Source organism: Condylura cristata, unplaced genomic scaffold, assembly GCF_000260355.1.
Source record: "Condylura cristata isolate star-nosed mole 26May11 unplaced genomic scaffold, ConCri1.0 scaffold00022, whole genome shotgun sequence".
Classification (NCBI taxonomy): Eukaryota; Metazoa; Chordata; class Mammalia; order Eulipotyphla; family Talpidae; genus Condylura; species Condylura cristata.
The window spans coordinates 8,849,418-8,872,970 of NW_004567123.1; the positions used below are offsets into that span (position 1 = coordinate 8,849,418).

At 37.1% G+C, this 23,553-nt stretch overlaps 1 protein-coding gene across 1 annotated transcript in view; it reads right to left on the reverse strand.

Moving 5' to 3' along the window:
* MACROD2 (MACRO domain containing 2) overlaps positions 1 to 23,553 on the reverse strand; it is a 1,662,610-nt gene that overhangs the window by 1,143,165 nt on the left and 495,892 nt on the right. Inside the window, 1 exon segment of the mRNA XM_012728257.1 lies at positions 16,838 to 16,954. Within this exon segment, the coding sequence (XP_012583711.1) occupies positions 16,838 to 16,954 (117 nt within the window).

A 23,553-nucleotide genomic window follows, 5' to 3' on the forward strand; every position in this document is an offset into this window, starting at 1 on the left:
GAATCCTCTCACCCTCTGCATCTCTGGCCTGTACCCCAGTTCTGTATGAATAAATAAATCTTAAAAAAAAAATCAAGGGGTATAATGTGCCATTGTGAGAACTTTTTTCATTAGCTTCTGTAAGAAACATTAATAGACTGCAAATAAAGAACTAGTTAAGGCATTATTTTAGGTTTTCAATAAAGCAGGTGAAAGAGGGTATTTGCTCTGATAAAAGGATTCATGATTCAATATGGAACAAACACAGAAGGATACATATGATCCAGAAACAGGTTATTCTCAATGGAATAGGCAGCTCAATAGACTGTATAAAATCTACTATAAGGTCTGTTTATTTTGAGAGGTAGAACTATTCAACTCTTGCTGAAGCTGTTTATATGCCTCATATGCAAGCCATGTGAAATGCCTTTGTGATCAGTGGGACATTTACCTATTACTCAGGTAATGGAAAACACTCTGAGAAAGAATTCCTTCTACATGGACATCCCATATAACATTACCACTGCAAAAAATCAAGCGAGATTTCAAGCAGCATTACTAAATTTGCTATCTCAGCTTTCTCTTACAGCTCTTGAGTGTGTTAGTAAAAATATCAGGTTAGTTAATAAGTGGAAGTGAGGAAAATCAAGGAATTTGTCTCAGTAGGGTAGATATTTTTAAACTGTTATTAAGAAATAAGGTGAAGATAGCAACATCGATGAAACACAGGGAAAACAAAAGGGAGAGCCAAGGGACTCATTTCAGCAGTAGTAATCGTTAGCTAATTATTAAGAAATAGGATAAATAAAATAGATATTAGTGTAGTTTAGGTCTTAATAAAGCACCTAATAAAAAGTCTTAATAATGCACTACTCAAGGCTGGGTAGAACAAAAGGCCTCCATCCTGACTCTCCAATATTAAAGGGCCCCAAACAAGTCTGATATATGTAGCCAAGTTAGGAGGAATTAAAAAGTTGGAAGGGGCACCTCTCTGGTGGCAAAAGGTGCTAAGGCACAGCACTATGAGGCTGTCCACAGCCACTGCAGCACGAGTTCCATCGCTGGCCAGGGAAGTGGCCCACATGATGCAGCAGACCTCTCCTGCCTTGCCTGGGTATCCCATCAGCAGTGTTATTTCAGTCAATCTGCCTGTTCTGTTGCCCACTCTGTCTCTGGTGTATCCTCTTAACCCCCCATATCTCTGGCCTGTACCCCAGTTGGAAGGTAAAGATTACAATGAGAAATCAGACTCAGAATCACATGCAACAATAGGCAGAAAGCTCATTCAAGACTAAGGTTGACAAAGGGCCAGGGGTCCTGCTTCAATGCCCAGCTGGGGGACCAGAATTCTTATGTATATAAATGAGCAAAATAAATGGTTGGAGGGAAGAGAAGTTACTGGAAGTCCTTGATAAGGAAGCCCCAAGCACTGTGACACCAAAACCCAAGGAGGAAATCCTGAAGTGGACTGTGCTTAGAATGAGAGAATGTAAAAATGTAAGGGTTGATAGTACTATGAGTTGGTATATTTTAAAGGGCTTTATGTGACAAATCTGTGTCTCTTTGATGAGAAGTTTTATGGAAATAGATGCTATGTCTGGCCAGGCAACACTTCCCCCACCTTATATGGTAACACCAAAACCTGTTAATAAATTCCTAATGGCACTGTCCATTAGGAAGATAAGGATCGATGGGATTAAGATGAAATTCTGACAGGAAATTGGTATATTTGAACAGGCTTTATGTAAAATGTTTTTGTCTCTTTTACCCAAAGGTATTTGTGTGAGGATGGATATTGCACCTGTTTGGAGAATGATTCTCCTACCCACTATTATAAAATAGAAGGCATGTTGGTCTACATATTAAACATTATTAATTGGACATACCAAACAGGAAAGAGTAAGACTGCCTGGGCCCACACAGTATAAATTAGAATTTGGAGTACTGATAAAGATAAATTCTCTGTGGGAATGCTCAATGTGGAGCACAAACTGAGAATGATGATAAAAGTACTTCATAGATAGCTGCTATGACTTTGGACTAGAAAATTTCCCTAAAATGAAAACATAGTAGCTAGCTATTGGGCATTAATTGAAACTAACCCCAAATGTGAGGGATATAAAATAAACCTGGAGCCTGAAATATCCATGATGTCATGAATGATGTTAGAGAAACACAGGATGGGCAGTGCCCAGAGAATTTCCTTCATGAAAAAGATCTTATAGATCATGTTACCATGGGGTGCAAGGAAAAGGGACCTAATCGTGAGCAGGAAGCCTATTTTCCCCTACAATAATTTTAGATGTGGTATGAGGAACCACATAATTTTGTCATCACTTTGATAATGACCTTTAAACATTTCTCAACTGACCAACATAAATTGCTTGGCTTGTATTTCCAAAAATGGATATACAGCATCCTGTTTGGAAGACCACTACTCCTATAGTAAAAAGTAAAAACAAATAAAGTTGGGATGAATTGCATGCTGTTTTATGATTGAGCCCCTATATTTTGGGTTTTACAGATTCATGAATAGCAAATGGTTCTGCCATATGGTCAGGCAGGAGGGTAATGGGAAAGTGGCCTATTAAAGGGATGCCCATGTAGAGCAAAATCCTTTTGAAATCACTATGGAATAGGAGGGGTACATTAAAATAGAACATATCAACACTCATCAGAAGAACCCACCTTGGGGTTCAGGACGTGACTAGAATTGATGAGCAGATATACCCATACACTCATGTAATAACTTAAGGTACCCACCTGGTTCCATCTAATGAGTAATTATAAAGGTATTATAGCAATAAAGAAATGGGTTTAATTTAGACATATCCCTTTACACCTTCTGAGGCACAACATGCCAATAAAAAATGCTCTGTCTGCTAACAAAAAAGACAGAGGGTGCAGATAGACATATGGCAGATTTCCCTGCGGAATACTCTGAACATAGCTGGAAAGTGAAATTTCAGCAGGTAGTCCAAGGCACTTTATATGGGTCTTGATAGGAATAGACACTGAGTTTTGCTAAGGCAGTGATAGGTGCAAACAGAAACTAGGAAAGAAGATAAAGTACCAATTTGGACCAGTCACACTTCTTTATAGCAAGGGATAGAAACACTTTACAGAATATGAAGCCAACAGTGAACAGAAAGGTGTCTTCCTCAAGGTAATAGATTAGTAGAGAATTGGAATGGGCAATTAAATTACTATCTAAAAAATAGATGGATAAAAAGACAGGAAGGATTGTTTCAATGGGTGTGTAATCACATTCTATGAGTGGGGATTCAAGGAATGCCCTCACTAGACATCTAGCTGTTTTCTGAAAAGGGTCTGGGAGAAGATGTATGTATGACTGGGAAATTTCTACTAGAATACTAGTTGATGACTGTATTTTTTTCCTCATGTCCTATATTACCTCTACCAACATCACACCAACGGTTATTTTTCCTCCTACTTGAAGCAAAATTCTCAGAGCAGACTGTGAGAATAGGTAGAAGCAGGGATTATTCCTTAGCAAGAAACTGTAAGTATGTTCTGAAACTTCAAGTCAGATTTTCTTAAAGACCTGATATGGTGAATTGTGCTTTCACCCATTCTGGAAAAATTAGAGTTAATAGTGAATGTCTAGTGGCCAGAAAACTAACTACCTTGTAGTAAAAGAAAATTCTGCTAAGTCAAATTGATATTCTCTAACTACAGTGTATCATGCTATTTACTTCTATTACCCCTAGTGGCAATTAACTTTGGGAGCTTAAAAAGGGGGAGTTAGCCAACATCACACTGACACAATATAATATATAGATTTCCATGTTACTGCAATTCCCTAGCATACTATTTGTGAAGAACAAGTTGTAAAGCTTTATTATTTCCCATAAAGTATGCACTGTTTGAACACAGAGGAAACACACATCAATGTTTCCCCTTTTAATACATTTACATGTAAGTTGTAAACATTGGGGCTAGTGGTCTCAATCTGAAAGTCAGTCTTACCAATTTCAAATCCATAAAATTATCACTTTACTTTAATGAGTATTAACAATAAAAAACTTGTAAATAAAAAACTTGTAAATAATATTTAAATCTAACTCTAAATCAATGGGAAAGTACTTCACTATCAGTCCACTGGCTTTTAATTAGGCAAGTCAGGACATGGTTCCCAAGCTATTAAAGTTCTTTAAATCTTTTCCTCTCTGTTTTATTTCACACTGACATTATTACTTAAATGATAAAGTTTGGAAAAATAGGAACGAGGTACACAGTACACATAGAAGATTATTGGTAGACATATCAAATATCCAATATGAATTTGACTTCCTCATATATCATTTTTTTTCCTGGGTTATTCACAATTATTAACCAAGTTACTGGAAGCTGAATGACCAGAAGCTGAAACTAAATGTACTCATAGGTTGGTTCTTCCAATAGCTTTATCACTAATAATATGTAATTAAACAAAAATAATAATAATAATAACATGTAATTAAACTAAAATTTCCCTATGTACATACATCTATTCATTCACAAATGGTTTTGATACCTTCCCAGGCTGTATAATAACAATGAACAAGTTCCTACTTTCACATCGATTACTTTCTAGTGAAAGTGTAAGCATTCAATAAATAAACCAATAAAGACACAAAATAATCATGATAAAAGGCTGTATTGTCAGCCAAAATAGGACAAGAGGATAGAGTGTGATGGGATGACATTTTATATGATGGTAGAGATAACCTCACTGAGAATAGCTAGAGATAACCTCACTGTACAGCTTTTTCTCAGAGGCAAGCAGAGTTCTGAGTGCTATATAGACATTAAGATATTAAATCCATATTCTTCAACATCTTTGGAGGGCTGAACTATTCTTATCTTCATTTCTAGTTGGCAACCTGGAGGAACAAAGAGGCTTCAAAAATTGGCCAAATCTGGAACCTGTACTTGTGGTAAGCATATTGGGGTTCAAAGTCCATGCTCTTAGCCATTTATGTGGGTAATAATTGGGAGAAAGTTTCAGACAGAGGGGGTATTCATTCAAGTACTTACAGGTGATTGATTCTAACATTAGTAAGCTCCAAATTCTATCTTTAAAATGGATTATGCCACAAGTCAATAAGTCCAATAGCTTGACAAAAATTTAAGAGAAAAAGCAGATATTGGCCCTCCCTGGTGGCGCAGCATGTTAAAGCACAGCACTAAGAAGCTAAAGCCACTTCCACATGAGATCGGTCCCCGCCCCGGAGGTGACCCACATGGCACCGGCAGACCTCTCCTGACCCACCTGCTGCTTTCCTCAGCAGTGTACTTTGTCAGTCGGCCTGTTCGTCTCCCCGCTCTGTCTCTGGTGAATCCTCTCACCCCCTGCACTTCTGGCCTGTACCCCAGTACTGTATGCATAAATAAATCTTAAAAAAAAAAAGAAAAAGAAAAAGCAGAGAAACCACAATACCAGATATAAAGCAAGATTCCACTAGAATGCCAACTGTGTGTTCTATAGCTGGGAAATATAACTAGGTGCAAATACTTTGACAGATATGCATCCATCTTATTTGTAAAAGATGCTGTGAATAAAACTAAGCAGAATAAAACCATAAGTAATGAATTAGTCTATATTTAATTGACTTCAGCAGTGCATTTCAGTAGATCAGCCTGTTTGGCCTCCTACTCTGTCTCTGTTGAATCCTTTCACCCCCCACACCTCTGGCCTATACTCCAACTCTTGTATGCAAAAATTAATAAATCTTTAAAAAATAAAATAAGAAACTGAACGTTTGAAAGTGGCAGAGATTTCAAACACAGGGCTTAGCCACAAACTTCAAATAGATAACTGGACTCTAAATACAATACAGGCACAACTTGAAAGAGAATTCACAAAAATACATTTAAGGCTGTTTCTGATTATCTTCACTAAGCAGAATAAACACAGAGGGAATAAACTTTTCCTCAAATATCAGCAACAAAAAGAAGGTAGCATCAGAAGGCCTTAGGAAATTACAGGGATTTCACAAATAGTGTCTGATTAGAAATGGAGCATACTTTAGTTGGTTCTGAAAAGTGAAGGGGCTAATGGGAAACACACCACCTCATACAGTAAATAGATTCAGAAGGGCACAGCTACAGATGTGAATAGGAAGTTACCTCTGATTTTCTTAGCTCACAGCATCAATCAACAGAGAACAGGAGTTGAATTAATTTTTTGCCTCAATTTGAAAAATGGCAATTCTTATCAATAAAATGCATGTATTCGGCAAGTGTAAAGACTAAAAAAACACTTAAGAATATCAGGTAAATATTAAGGTTCAATTGTTTATTTTGGTTGGTGCTGTTTTCTTCCTAATGTTGAGCTGGATTTTGAGTTCTCTTTAATCTAAACAAAACTTTTTGATTTTTTTTTAAATATAAGAAATGATAGAAGATTCTATTCTAACAATTTTCATAATCTATTGTGCTGTTTATGACAGAGGATGGTAAAAGGGTACTAGTTGTATTTGTTGATTTTAAGATGACTTATTAAATGTAACATTTTATTTTGCTTTCACCTTTCATTTAAACTGCAAACTGGCCACCCAGGCACTAAGTCAGTGGGTTTCTTACTCTGCTTAATGAAGTTGATGCTCATCGTTGTTGTACTATTATTGCTGTTCAACAAATACCTCAATAAAATACCTTAAAATAAAATATATTTATTATCTCACAGGTTTTGCAGATATGGAATTCAAGAGTCGTTTAACTGGGTGGTTCTGATTAGGGTCTTTCAGTAAAGCTGTCAGCTAGGCAACAGACAGTTGAAAACTTGATAGGACCAGAGGATGTTTCCTGAGGCCACTTTTTATGGCTGTTGGCACACCTCAGAAGATCTGCTATATACATGAAGCAAGATTTGCTCACAGTGTGAAGTGAGAAGATTTGCTCAAACTGTTGAAGGCAGGCCTCGGTTTCTCTTTAGAGGCTGAGTTCCCTTGAAACAGTGTAACTGATTTTTCTCTTCTCAGGGTTTTGTCATAAGAAAGCTAACTCTACCCAGAGAAACTGATAGGAACATGAATGGTGAACCCCAAATGACATATCTATGTCCTGGACTCTGTAAATGTAAAATTATTTGGAAAAAGGGTTTTTGAGATATAATTAATGAGAACATCCTTGATTAGAGAGAGCCCTAAAGCCTATGACAAGTGTTCCTATAAGAAAAGGGCACCAGTGAAGTTACGAAACTATTCTCCAAAATTGTTTACCACATTGGAAACCAATTTTACCTAGATTTGTTTCTAAAAAATAAACTTTTAAAATAGAAAAAGAGTCGGGGTAAAGATGGAGAAAAGCTTGTAGTTATGCTGTCATAAACCAAAGAAAACCCAGCACCATCTAAAGCTAAAGAAACAAAGATGGATTTTCTCTTAGAATCTTCAAAGTTATGGTGCTTACGAACACCTTGATTTTGGACATCTGGTCTTCAGAACTATGGAAGCATACTTTTTTTTTTTTTGAAAGATTTATTTATTTGTTCATACTGAACTGGGGTACAGGTACCAGTGGCTCAGGGGCTGCGAGAGGCTTCACTAGAGAAGAGTGGGGAGCAGAACAGGCAGATCTACGAAGTACACTGCTGAGGGGAGCAGCAGGCAGTTCAGGAGAGGTCTGCCAAGCCATGTGGTCACCTCCGGGGCAGGCGGGAATCGTACTCATGTGGAAGTGGCTTTAGTTTCTCAGTGCTGTGCTTTAACCGGCTGCGCTACCAGGGAGGGCCGGAAGAATAATTTTTTTAAGCCATCAAGTCTGTAGTAGTTTGTTATGGCAGCATTTGAAAACAAATACAGAGTAACTTGAAAGAGAAAGAGACAAGAAAAGGCACAGAAGATGCCACAGTTTTTATGCAACCTGATCTCAGTAATCCTCATTACTATGACATAGTTTACTCATTAGAAAAGAGTCAACAAATTCCTCTTCAAGAGAAGGGGAAATAAACTCTACCTTTTGAGGAGAGAAATATCAAATAACTGTTGGATCTAACTTTAATACAGTTGCCATCTGAATTTCTCAAAATGACTTTTGAAGTGTTTCCCTTTTCTCTGAAGACAAAACAGTGGGGAAAAGCAGGACTAAATATCTGAGTCTTAAAGATGATCTAAGATTCTGAATTCCAATGTGTGACTTCCACATTTTCTCAGATCCCAATCACTGTTTCATGTTTGAAACATGATTATCATAAACTTTATTAATAAGAGTTCATGGTGTACTGGTTATTTACTACAGTCAACTGTTACTTACTAAAATACAACTAATAAAATACTATATGAAATAAAAGTATTTCTAAAATTATTTCAGAAGTATGTTCATATGTATTAGCTCATTTAATAGATGGTTAAATACAATACTGTAAGAGAATTAGTATGATCAAAGAGACTGAGAGGGACAGTAAGTGTATTTGAGCAGAAGAGAGTGAGTGGAGAAATCTAGTTTCTCTGGATAGTTTCTTATTTACGACCTTGAGAAAAATATCTCCCTAGGCCTCAGTTTCCTTAACTATAAAATTTGATATTCAGATTAGGTGATCCTCAAAAAGCCTGTCAGCTCTAGCAGCAGCAGTATTGTCTCGATTATCTCCAGTAACTAGACTATAATTAAAGTTATACATATGTCAGCACTAAAATGAAATATTTGTGGCAAGGAAGAAAAATTGAAAAATGCATAGACACTCTCTCTATATACACCAGGTAGGATGAATTTTCCCTTTTATAACAGAAAGGTAATGTGTTTTCATTCTATCTGGAATGACTCTACCAAATGAGAGTATGGCTTTCAGTTCAAATTATTCCCCTCCAAGGAGGCCCACCTCATCCTTCCACTCTCTGATCTATTAGCATGCTTCATTTTCCTCAGCCTTCCATTATCAGAGATCTTTACTTTTTCAGGTTAAAGAATTTATTATGTCTCTCTCCACTAGAACCAATGGGCAAGAGAACTGGGACCTTGGCATTCACCATGGACATTTGCATTTAGAAATCTCAGAGTAAGCATTCAATAGGCATTGGTTGAATAGGCAAATGGGGTAAATAATATACAAGCAAATAGTACCATCTCTATGTGCTGTGTTACATTATTAATAAAATGGTCCTGTATGCAATCTTAATAAACTCCAGGTATTATTTGACTTAAATCATCATGGACTAGAAAGCTCAAGCTGAAAGGTTCAGGGACTTTACCAACAACAGGATCTGCTAGTTTCAGACCTCCTACCTTGATATTTTTAATGATCCTGACCCTTAATCAGGCTTTTATGCTATAGCTCAGTGTTTGGTACCATGGGCATTTTCAGCTGGAAGTGCCGCTATTTAAACCATAAAGTGGTCTAATATTTAATCTTTGGGATTAGTGATTAATAAGTAGTGGGATTAGGATAATTAATATACTTACACACTGTTCTGTGAACCTACTTTTTAATCAAATCATAAATGTTAGTATTAGCTCCGGGAGCATTTTAATGCTGGGGGAAATTCTTCACTTAACTCAGCAGCCACTTCTTATTCCAGTGTATTCTGCAATTCCTGCACATTAACTACTATGGCTCTGAGATTAACCTTTCCTATTTGCTTGTGCTGTCCTCAAAGCATCCTAAATTGCTCAAAGCAATTCTGGTGGCTTTAATTTATGAGAACACCTTCAAATATTCATCTTTTAAATTCCGAGTATTATTATCCCTGCACTACAGTGGCTCTCTTTTTAATCTTAGCTGATAACTCTGATTAAACACATCCAAAGGCTGATTACCCCCACTGTGGTTAATGCCAGTGTCACAGCTAACTACTTATTCCACAGTGGGAATTGCCTTTGAGAGCCTATTTACATTATTACCCAGAGTTGATTTACACTGGTATTACCTATTGATCACATAGGAATAAGAAGGTATAGACAGTGTCCTCTGAATGCCTGTTAAGATATCAAATAATGTAAACCAAGCATGTATACTTATTCTACATTTAGTCAATAATATACCACATATAGAAAAGCATACATTTTTAAAAGATAATATTTACTATCATAACTGTTTAGTTATTTAATCACAAAGCTAAAGATGAAATCTATGTTATGATAATAGGAGAGGAGAAAAGAGAATGAATATGTGAATAAAGAGAATAGTCCCACTGTAGGTTATGAGTGTGCTATGTGGACAAGCCAGTGAAATTTGTCCCCTGTGCTTTATTACTGCTGGATTCTTGAAAAAGTTGCATGTTTGATATAGAAACGTTCAAGTTGCAGCAGGACTAGCACTGCCACTTGATTTCAGGAATCATAAGCCCTATCAGCAATGTCTTCTTGGTTGGTTTCCTGCAGATACAATGATGACTGACAAAGACTTTCATTAATTTTTACAGTAAATATATCAAGAAATAACAGCTCTCAGCCAGGTACTCTGTCAGATGCTAAGAATACCAGAAATTGATGAGGCCTTATGACTTTTCAAACTGTTAATCCATTTGAGAAGACAAGCAATGCACAAGAAAACAGATACATGTATCACCACTAACAAAATGTTACAAAGGAAAATGCTACCTAAATAAATAAATAAATAAATAGAAGAGGGTGTCAGAATTCTTTTCAAGTAAATTCCTAATCTGTGATGCAAAATGTTGCTGGTGTTAGGTAGCAAAAAGGGTGCAGGGCAAGGACTCAGATGGCAAAACTTATGCTTAGGATTTCACCGCTGTTTAAATCAACGACCCACACAACTGAGTGTGCATCAAAGTCACCTGCAGCTTATGTATTGACCCTGCTTCTGATTCCATAGGTATGCACCTCTAATAAATTCTCAGATGCTGTTTCTGCTGCTGCTGTTGCTACTGAAGAAAGAATAGTTTGAGAATCACAGAGTATTGCAATCTTTCTGCCTTTCTTACTTTCATGTTCATCATGAGATTCACTGAGGAGATATATGAAGAAATGGATTTCAAATAGAAATTCCTATTGCATTAGGGAAAGTGAGCAAATCAGAGTTGATTTTAGTGGGACAATCCCTCTCTCTTCAGGGAAGAAGATGATTTTATGTTCTTCAAAGGCCATTATTTTTCTCTTTATGTAACATAAGTCACTTAATTAAAGAAGGGGTCATAAGGGCCCTCAGGTCTCCATCAAAGACTGGCACAACCATACTCTTAGCAGCATGCCCACTCCATTGCCTTCATAATCAGACACCTGCTGATAGAGCCCATGATGAGGAAAATCAGGTCATGCATTGCAGAGGGCTAAGTCAGAGCCACTTTACGAACTACCTACTGAACTTCCTTAGGATTGCAGTCTTCCCTTCAGCGTACAAATAACATCACTGGAGGAAGCAAAGAATAAAGATTCATTGCCTAACCATTTAAATTAACTCTTCATGGAGAGACTTGACTTAGACTTACTCCCTCTCTACATCTCACCTTTTTTGAGAAATATGGGTGGTTTTTTTTGTGTGTGTGTGTGTATGTGTGTGTGTGTGTGTGTGTGTTTTTTACCCAGGTATTTTCTTTCAAGGTAGCTTTGAAAATCTCTTTAAATCTGATAGTCCTCCAAAGGCAATGTTGTACTTAGCATAATAAGCAAGGACATCCCAAAAAAAAGGTAGCAAGTATTTGGGTCTCAGTTTTGCCAACAGTGATTTGAGTTATTCATGCATATTAAATAAAATTCAATAACTATTTAACCTCTCTAAGTCTCACTTTCCTCCTTCATAAAAGTAAGAATTGCCATGTTCCAGTAGTTGGCAAACTTTCTATAAAGGGCCTTATAATAAATATTTCAGATGTTGTAGTCATACTTCCATGTTACAATTACTCAATTGTCATATAGAGTCAACCATAGACAATGTGTAATGAAAATGCATCACTGTCAATGATTTTATTTACAAAACAGAAAGAAGCTTGACCAACACCTGTCATAGCTAGGGATATGAACTTATTTTGTTACTGAGAGCACACTGTACAACCTTTCTATGCCTGAAAATCTTTTTACTGATAGAATCATCATTTATCATGTCACTGCCTCAGGAATTTCAAAAGGACTGATGAGCTAATGTTTCAAAGTACTATGATTTCTTGATGAAGGGTACAAGAGAAGTACTAATTATTATCAACAGTAACTTTTAATCTACTACCCTCTGATTATTGCACCTGGGAATAAAATAAGGATTCTTATTCATATGTCTCTATGCTAGTCAAGCATATTATGCTTTGGTGTCTCTCCTTAGGGCTTCCTTTCAAATGATTAATGAAAACCTGAGTAGGATGTTAGTATTAATCTTTGCTGTCTTCCAAAGATTAAATAGGAGGAATAAAAGAAACAGATTCCACCATTTTATGTACACAGATTTAAGGTTTTTTTTTTTTTCCCATCTATGTTTGATGATTATTCAGACCCAAAGCCTAAAAGTGGAGGATTCTCAATAAACAGGATATGTGAGCTATGCTGAAAATCCTTAAATTGATGTGGCTTATTTTTGTTTGTTCATTTTTAGGAAAAGCTACAATGAGAGTAAATTTCTTAGACAAGGAACTTTGGAATTCAATGTATTCTAAAACCTGACGTAAAAACACAGTAATTAACATTAATGCCATCATTTCTTAGAAAAATTAATATAGCTTTTTTTAATACCCAACTTATCACCAATTATCAACTAAGTTTAATTTTTTGATACCTATTTTTCTAGTATCCATTTATAAAGAAGGGACCGCTATCAAGGTAGTATGGTTGCATATGTAATAGTAAAAAGTAGAATGTGAAAAATGTCCTTAGTGTGTTAAAATGCAAAAATCTGAAGCTTGAAGGAAAAAAGTCACTTTTAGCTGAGTTGACAAGGGAAAAAATATTTCATAGTGGAAATGGTATTTGAGCTGAGTCTGGAAGACAAATAGAAAGGAACGCAGACAATTTTCTAGATATCCCCTAATGTAGACTTCATGCACAGCCATACTATAGTCATCAATTCAGACAACATTTTATATTATCTGTTGTTGAAAATATGTTGTTGAAAAGAAGAGGCTAACATGTCTGCATTTAAGGAAAAAAAAAAATTGAAGGACTTTGAAAAAGTAGAGCTAGGTTTTGAATATTCAGTCAAGTATATTTTGAGCCAAACACTTCTCTAAGCTATATGTATACAGTAGTAAATGAAAAGGATGCAGGGAAATAAATCTCTGTCAACAAATAAGTAAATGATACAGTATATTTGAAGGGTAAGTGCTACAGATAATTAATTATAAATAAATTGGTAATTTTAAATAAGTTGGTTAGGAGAAAGTGATATCAAATTTTAGCAAGGATTTGAAGTAGGTGAGGCAGAAATCCAAATGAGTAGAATTCTAGTTAATGTTATTGCAAAGACAATGAAGATCTGCAAAGCCATCTTTAAAAGCCAGGGAGAGAGGGCCCTCCCTGGTGGCTCAGTGGGTTAAAGCACAGCACTAAGAAGCTTAAGCCACTTAAGCCACTTCCGCATGAGTTCGATTCCCACCTGCCCCGGTGGAGATCCACATGGCATGGCACACCTCTCCTGACCCGCCCGCTGCACCCCTCAGCAGTGTACTTCGCCAATCTGCCTGTTCTGCTCCCCAATCTGTCTCTGGCCTTTACCCTAGTTCTATATGAATAAATAAATAAATCTTAAAAAAAAAGCCAGGGAGAGGACAGAATATGATGTTACAAAGTTAAATATCCCTGTATATTTTTATTTAAATCATCACCCAGATCCCCATAGAGGAAAACTAGGATTCTGAATATCCTAAGGAATATAAACTTACTAGTATTGGATATAATGGATTGTAGGAGAGAAAGAAGTAGAAGTAAACTTTTAAATTTTATTTTCCATATAAAAAGTTCTGAAACAAAAAAAAAACCCACTCGCTAGTTCATCCATTCACTTGAATTCAGCATATATTTAGAAGACACTGTATCAGATATGACCAGATTGATATCAGACTATGACCATGACAATGGTGAATGAACGTCTTCCATATGAAGCAGGCCTCTAACAGAGTGGTGGTAGAATGGATAGGAATGCTTCAAATATTCAGACTTCTAAAAATCTAATGTTAATATGGACCCAAAAAATTTAATATTGCAAAAGAAAAGATCTCCAAAAGGAATTATTATTTTAAGTCCTTAGCCAATACCAAAGTCATTTCTTCAACAGTAGCCTTCAATGAAGGGTGGAAGTATTAAAATATTCTTGTCAAGAATGACTCAATATTCTACAACAAAATATATTATTCAAACCACCCAAGTAGTGAAGAATTTACTAAATTTGAGGTTTATCATTCCACCAATCATGATGAGTTACAGAATACAGACTGCAAATATAATGTATATAAATGTGAACATTTATGAATACATTGATTTAAGAAGCATAAAAAACAAAGACCTATCCAAAATCACTGAGTTCCTCCCTAACCTAGAAAATAGTATTTTCTAAATAAATTGCTGATGTATGAAGATATTATCACTGGTAGCTGGATGACTGACTTTAGTACCGTATAATGATTAACCTGCTCTCACAGAGGACAGATAGTAACTAGTCTCTCCTGTCAAACTGTCACAGAATTATTAAATATGGAAGGGAAATATGTAATGAGCTCCCTTTTCACTTTTTCTCTCTACAAAAGCACATCTGTGGATTGTTAATGATTCTGAAATGGTGATCCAAATTGATAAGAAAGAAACAGCTTTCAGTGTTCATAAAACACAATTTAAAATATAAGGGATTGTAAAACTGCTGGCAATACTATAAAATGGTATATAAATGTAAGCTAGTTCTCATTTTTTTGTACTGCTTTCTGTTTTAATATAAATCAATAGTCTTTAAAATATACAGAAATTCAAGACCTATTTGCAAATAATCTATGTTTGTGACTTTCATGAAATGGCACTTTCTAGCTGGTAATTTCTCTTCTGTTGGATAAAGTTTTATTAGACACACCCAGTGGGAAGCATGCAATAAACTAATTATTTTGTCAGACTCTCAGCATCTCATTTCAGGCAGATTTTGTGACTAGTATCAACTTCCCATATCTAGAGTTTTTTCACAAAGGCCTGCCCCACAATACAAAACAAAGCTACAACTTAGTTCAAAGATAAGGACAATCATCAGAATTTCCTAAGCACAGGTACTGGTGTTATTTTATCGCCTGGCTAATATTTATAAGCCTTAGAAAACCCTGAAAACAATTGATTAACACTGAAGGGGAGCTAAGTTATTTAGAGAGAAGTCAACAGGAGCAAGTGCATTGAGCAAAATAATCATTTTGTAGATCCATACACTAGAGCCACCATTTATTTGGTCATATTTAGTGATTCTGGATAATTCTGAGTGCTTCAGATCTAGGGTTGAAAATGTCTGACATGTGTCTTAAATATAGGAGAAACAAGTAGTGAGTAAACGAACATCAGCTCTCCTCTCTTGATTTAGGACAGATACAAATCTAAAAATGATCTTGTTGTCAGGGAGATATCAATTAGCATTGTCATATAAGTACTTACGTTAAAAACTAAAAACTAGCAATATTTGTAAACAGAGCCATATAATCCTGGAGAGGAGACCACCTTTACTACACCAAGTCTGTAAATCTGTGGTGGAACAACTCTAAACACCACTGTACACAAAGACTTTCATATCAATATAAATTCTAAGTAGGAGTGAGGTGTCGTTTGGCACCATGATTTAACTCTTTCACACAAGAAAATAAAACACTAATAGAGACAGGAAAATAAGTCATTATTAAAAAGAAAATGAAACATTATATAGAGGATATACTTTCACTAGAAAACAGGAAAATAAAATGCAGTTATTATAATACTCATGAAGAAAAAATAACATTTTAATACTTTTTATAAATGCTCAAATATAACAAAATATAATAAATGTTCTCTTCATTCCTACATAATATCCATTAGAAATCCATCCTTATACAGATTATCAATACAGCACCCAATCAGTATCCTTCAGAATGTGTTATAACATTTTTAGCCAGAATTTCCACCAAAGATAAAAAATTACTAGCTTTAGTTTTACCTAATATGTATAAGATTGGGCAGTATCATAAGCATATGAATAGAATAAAAAATTGGTGTCCCAATTTGCAGATCAATGCCCACCTTACTGGCGCAATGCATTCTTTACCATCAACCCCATCACAGGTCCTGAAGACTATGTGATCTTAAAAAAAACCTGTGCCTTTAATGAGCTTCTCTTGGTAATTTTATTCCACATCAACCCATCCAGCTGGCTAAACGACTGTGCAACAAGGTCAATCAAACACAATACTTCCCTTTATTCAAATATAATGGAAATTTTGACTATTCCACATTCAAAGAGCAAATACATTTTCACACCGACAGACAACCACATTCCACTGGCTTTTCCTGAAAGCAAAGTGTGACAGATGCCTTGGCTGTAATTGCCAATCAGCCTTTACATGGCAGCTGAAAACATAATACATCACTTTGATCTCCTTTGCTCGAAACACATCTACAATCAAGAAACCTGAACAAGGGATAAGAAATTGGCATCATTTCCAGAAGCCGTCACTCTGCAGCACTTAAATACCGAAATGTATATATTGCTTTTTTTCCCCCATTTTAGAGACACTCCATCAAAGATCTAAAAACCACCTATAGTTAAGCATTTCATATATGTGGGCGTGCATATGTAATGTATACATGTGTATATGTATATACACATACACGTATATGAGACGTATTTGGAAAACAATGCATCACCATATCAAATCTGAATATAAAACAATTAAATAGCTACACTTTCATGAATTCCTTTCAATTGTGCACTTGCAGTATGAAACAGGTAAGAGTATCCATCTGATTTCAAAAGAGTAGTACTCACATTTTGCAGGCAGGTCATAGCCACATGTGATTTTTGCATGCCCAGTATCACAACCATTCAGGTTCCGGCATTCAGCCAGCAAACAGGGGCCAGCTGCTCTGTGAATACAGCCATCCACTAGAGGAAAGAAAATAAAAGTTATCTCATGTTTGGTCTTTTAGAAATACATGTAGATCCTGAGATGGGAAGAGAAGACGAACTATTCCTTTTTCTCTTCCTCCTTTCTCCCTTCCCTTCTGTTTTATGTATTGAGAAAGTAAAAAGGCCAATATTTGTAAATATTAAACAAGAGGATGAAGGAATTATTGCTTTATATAACTTTCCAGTTTCAAAGGCATAAATATCCCCATCCTGTGCAATTTTTAGCTATTGACTTAACCTCACTGAATATTGGATTAGAAAGATACTATATAATGTACATGTAATCAAACACACATTTTTTATACTGCAATTTTGTAGTGCAAGCCTACAGGTAGGCAAAGCAGGGTGGCCAGGAGGTTCAGGAGGTTACCCAGCCCCTGAGCACCCATGCCCCTGCGAATCTTTATGCTCTTTCCCTGGATTCTTGCTAGTGTTCGCTGAAGTCCTTGCCTGTCTGTGGTCACACAGCTCATCCTGTCTGAGTGAGGCAGCCCTCTTATACCTGACATCTAGGCTCAGGTGTGCACATTTACACATGCCCACATGCTTCTTCTAGGTGTCCACAATCAGGTACACAAAATCAGGTGCCCATGACCCTAAGCACCCCCTGCATTAGCACTATCAAGCCATAGATGATAGCCAGAATCTAGTGGCACAAAAAGCCTGATTAATTCATCGACCCTACAATCCACCCCCTCAGGGGTTTTACACCATACAATCTACCCATCATTCTTTTGCAAGTTTCCCTTGGTGAATGTTGAACACTGTAGCCATGAATACCCAAAACAAACAGAATGTGATAAACCCAGTTCACTGGGCACCAATCTAGGACTAAAAAGACAACTTAATGGCACCAGCAGGCAATCCAGGGAGCTCACCACTGAAGGCACTGCTCATGAGAGGGGAGCCATTCTATACATTCACAGCAATCAACGGTCACAAACAAAGACCCACCAGGCTTCCTGGCTTCTGGTTGTCGTCCCAGCCATAAGTCATATATTAACAACACATTCACACCCAAGTATACTCTGAGATTGGAGCCACATACATACTTTATACTCTCACTTTATACTCACTGCTGTCACTCCAACACTCAGCCCTCATAGGCCCAAAATATGACAAGCAGAACCCTTAACTAAGGGCAAACCTTTGTAACCAGATTGGGGACACGTGGTTAGTAAACTCCACTTGTGGCTTCTCTCTGGTCCCAGCTTTGGCTGCGGTTTCCACAAGCCATTTTCACTGTCCATGCCCCAAAGGCAGGTTTCTCAGCACCTCACCCTCATTCAGAAGCAAGTAGGGTATCACTCACAGGTGATTTTAAGAGGCTTGTCTCCATTTGAACAACAGCTCAGAACTTCCTGACCCTAGCTTTTGCTTCTTTCTTTATCTAAGTTGGCGATTTGGGGACACATCTCCTGCATAGCTGCATAGAAGCTGGTAAAGGCTGCCTTCATCAGCCAGCCTTGGGCTGCTCTCACACTTGCCCCTGCTCCCACTCTACTCTGTCCACAGGGCCAATGCTACTCTGGGCTGTGTCTCCACAGTCTCCACTGCTCTCTGGCTGATCAAACAGAGTCACCATCCCTGGCCCTGGGAAGTCAGGCAACCCCCAGGCTGCTTTAGGCCACACACACCCACTGGCCACCCTTGATTTTCATCTCCTGGGGTGTGCAAAGATCCCGTCCACTGCCAGGTACCATAGACATAACATCAAACTGCCAAAGTTTCTCAGCCTTCTGGGGAGTTGTTAGTCTCAGGTTTTTTTCTCTTTGTGTCACTACTGGGTGAGCTCCAAATAACAGATAGGGGTCCACTTTCTCCCTGAAAAGTCTGCTGCCTCAGGGGCAGTGCACTGCTCCTCACAGGCCATCTCCTCCTCCCAATGAGGTCTTTCCCCACAGCTCCAGACCTTGTCCACATCCTGTGCCCTGGCAGCATCTTAAGATCTCCTCCCAGCTCTTGGATTTCGGCTGCCTCCTGTGCTGCCATGGTGCCTGAAGCTTATTCTGGACTCCATTTGCTGTTCTGTGAGGGAACACTCACTTCCCAGTCCTGCGTCCAAGCAGGCACCGTGTCTGTCCAAGGCCTCCCCATTGTGAGCAATGTCCTCTCCGCCAGCATGGGGGGCTCAGGAGGTGCCCAGAGAGAGGAGGTGGCTCCATCCCCCTCTGTATCCTGCCCACTTCGAATGCAGTGTGACAACCAGGGACAAGGCAGGCAGGGTCCTAGAAGCAGGCAGGCAACCGAGCTCCTAACCCCGCAAGAATATTTAGTGTTTCTCTGGGCTCTCTTTGGCATTCTCTCGCATGGCCTCCCCTCTCTGTTATCACACGTTCTCATTCTCTCATAGCCGTCCTCTGAGTGATATTGCCCTTCTAGCCCACCTCTAGGCGCAGGTGCACATGATTAGGCAAGTGCGCATCTGTGTGCGCATGCACTTATGCTCCAGATGCCTTTAATAAACAATTAGGGACTCGTTCCCTGTGCCCATGATTCCAAGCGCCTCCTGTGTTAGCACCATTAAGGCTGCAGGTGAAAGCCATAGGAGGCTAGTGTGGTAAAAAGCCCAATTAACTCACCCTACAAGTTTTGATGAGTTTTAAAATACGCATGAAACCAACATAAATACAAAATGTTTCCAACAAGCCTAAAAGTTCTCATCCTACACCTAGGGATGGCGGGAATTTCAAGATTTCTATCACCATTGCTAAGTTTTGCATATCTTAAACTTCACACAAGACAGCAGCTTCTTCCACTCAACTTTTTTTTTACAGCATCATGACTTAACTTTTTAATATTGTCAAGTGATTAACAATACATTAGTTAACTTCCACCACCTTAGATAGATATGAACAATTAATCTTTTTTTCTTTATGATGACCACTGTTTGGATTTATAACAGTGGTGGGGGTTTTAATAGGAAAGGTAGATCATCTGGACACAGAGTCTAAGGAAACAGACGATTTGAAACACTACAAACTAAATGGACCTAACAGACATATACAGAATATTCTATCCAACAAAATAGATTACACTCTACTCAAGCAAATGTGGGACATTTTTTGGATAGACTATATGTTCTGCCATAAAACAAGTCTTAGTGAATTCAAGAGAACAGAAATCATACTGACCACAATAAATTTGGTAGTGTAAATGTACTTTATCAGGTTTTTCCACCCTCCCACCATTAGCATCAATGATGGACATCTGTGGTCTTACATGCGCGCTTGATGGCGGCACTGGAGTGTGGTGTGGGCATACGTAAGTGGTGTACCCAGCCAAGGCACTGATCTTGTGAGGGTGGTGGCAGAAACAGTGTGGTGGAGTGCAGTGGAGACCAGCAAAGAGAAAAGAGTAAAGATTTGCAGGGGTAGGGAAGAGACTAGGAAGGCTGTCAGCCTTCAGGTCCCCACTCCCCCTATCTGCCTGCCCTGTACCTTGTTATCTTACTACAAATGGTGTAGAAAAGATCATTAAAAGCCTGAAAAACAGCCTTTGAGCGTTCCAGGACTCCTCCTGCATTAGAGTGCCCAGATCATAGAAAACCTGCTTTGTGCCTTTCTTGCACTGCAAATATAAAACTAGAATCTATAATGGAGGAAAACTCAAGAATACATGGAAATTAAACCAAACTCTTTTGAACAATGAATGCAAGAAGAAAACTAAGTGAAAGTTAAAAGTATCTTGAGCACAGGCCCTCCCAAGTGGCGCAGCGGGTTAAAGCACAGCACAAAGAAGCTTAAGCCACTTCTGCATGAGTTCGATCCCAGCCTGCCCCGGAGGAGATCCACATGGCGCAGCAGACCTCTCCTGACCCCCCCTGCTGCTCCCCTCAGCAGTGTACTTTGTTGATCTGCCTGTTCTGCACCCCACTCAGTCTCTGGTGAATCCTCTCACCCTCCGCATCTCTGGCCTGTACCCCAGTTCTGTACAAATAAATAAATCTTAAAAAAAAAAAAAGTATCTTGAAGCAAATGAAAATGGCATTACAACATAGAGCAAAAACAACTTTAACAAGATGTATGGAGCAATAAACAACTACATTAAGAAACAGGAAAATTTAAATAACTGAATATCAAAAAAAAATCAATTTAAATTGGACAGAATATCTGAATAGACATTTTTTCCAAAGATATACAAATAACAGGTACATGAAAGATGCTCAACATCACTAGTCATCAGGAAATGCTAATCAAAGCCACAATGAAATATAATTCGCATGTTAGAATGCTTATTTTCAAGAAAACTAGAAATAATAAGTGTTGGTGGGGATGTGTGTCAAAGGGAACCCTGGTGCAATATTTGTGATAAGATAAATTTCCACCATAGAAAAAATTTCCTCAAAATTAAAAATAGTGCTACAAGACATCCAGCAGTTCCACTTTAGGGTAATTAACTAAAGGAAATGAAAACATCCCCGGGAAAAGATGTGACCATCTTCACTTTCATTTGCAGCATTATTTACATGAAGGCAATTATTTACATTTACATGAAGGCAATCTAAATGTCTTTGAATTGGATGAATGGATATAGAATATATGGTGTAGATAAAAAAAATGATATATTACCCAGTTATTAAAAGGAATGAAATTTTGGCATTTGTAACAACAGGGAAGACCTTGAGGGCTTTATGTTATGTCATAGAGAGGAAGACAAAAATGAAAAAAAAAGCAACTCACAGATGAGAACAAATATTGGTGATTGCCAGAGGCAGGAGTATGGGCTGGATGAAATGGGTGTGGTCAGAGGTACAAACTTCCAGGTATAAAATAAGTCTAGGGAATGTAGTGTACAGCATGTTGGCTATAGTTAATAATATTGTTTGCATATTTGAAAGTTGTTATAAGAGTAAAATTTAAAGGACTCCTGTTGTGAGGAAAACAAATTAAAACTAATCTGTGGTGATGAGTGATAACTAAATTTATTGTGGTAATGATTCCACAACATATACAAATAAAAATGCTGTATGCTAATTAAATCTCAATTAAAACTAAAGAAACAAAGGAGAGCTCAACCTAATTTTAACTTTCAAAGAACTATAAAAAGAAGTGCAAATTAAGCCATATGTCAGCAATAGAAAGTAAATAATAAAGATTAAAGCAGAAACAAAGAAATAAAGAATAGGAAAACTGTAGAAAAGGTTGCCAAAATTAAGAGCTGGTTCTTTCAAAAGATATAACTGATAAGCCTTTAGTTAGAGTCAGCATACTTAGGAGATTCATGTGTTGTTGCATGTATTAGAACCTCATTACTTTTTTAATTCTTGAGTAATATTCCATTGTTAATATACCATAATTCTTTACCTGCTCATCTGTGAATGGACATTGTAGTATTTATAGCATTTAGCTATTTGGAATAAATCTATATCCTTTAACTATACTTTTAAGACTGCAATCTTCACTTCCACTGGATAAATACCTATGGATAAAATTATTGGTTGGCATATATTTTATTTTATGAAGAACTAATATATATTATTTTCAATTTATCATAACAATTTACACATACTCCCAGCAATGTATAAAAACTGGTTTTGAGAATCCTTTGGTGGTGTCAATTTCTCTAATTTTAGCAATTCTATTAGATACAAAGAAGCATTTAATTGTGATTTCAATTTGCATTTCTTTAATTTAATTATCTTGCCAAGTGTTTATTGGCTAATGAGCTATATTCTTTCTGGAAGTATCTGTTGATGTCTTCTGCTAATTTTTATCATCTTATTGCTGAATTGTTAAATCTGCTATTCTAACTTCTTTTTTTCTTTTTAAATTCAGGTATTTTTTCAGCTCTTAAAATTTTCACTTGATTCTTTTCCTTAACAATTTTCATATGGTTCCTTAAATTTCTCATCTTTTCACTCATTCTATCCATATTTACATGTAAATGCCTAACAGATTACATATAGTGATCTTGTCTAAGCCAATGTCTGGGTCAACTCGATCAGCTTACATGGATTTTTGATTACCTCTGGGTAATATTTTCTGCTAATTGATAAAGGCATATCATGTTGGGTGTACTGTAAAGGCTTTACTGTATTTAAACAGTTCTAATATATGTAAATACACACACATGCAAACATATATATTAGTTAATATGGAGTCTTAGTGTATGTACAAAAGAATAAGCCATCTTCCGTACCCTTAAGGATGTGATGGAGTAAGGAGTAGCTTTATTAAGATGGGTCTATTACATTTTTTCCCTCAGTTATAAGAGGTATATTTTACTCCTAAAATGTGGACCTTTAAGGATTTCAATAGAAAATCCCAGGAGTTAGCAATCCCCTCCAACTTGGGGTGGACTAAAATTATAAATGTTATATTTCTAAGAAAGAAGGTGATCAGCGTCCTGCTCAGTTCTTCTAGTTATCTAGATTTTATTTTCTTTTTTGAGGCCTTTGAAGTCTTTTTGCTTTTTTTTTTTTTTTTTTTTTTATTTTGCACACGAAATGTTTTAAATCGAAGTGGGGGGTGAAATAGGTATTCATTTATAGAGTTGGGGTTTCTCCCTGTGTGTCTCTCTCTTCTGGCATACTCAAATCAGTTCCCAGTCACTCTGAGAACCCTGAAGGCAGT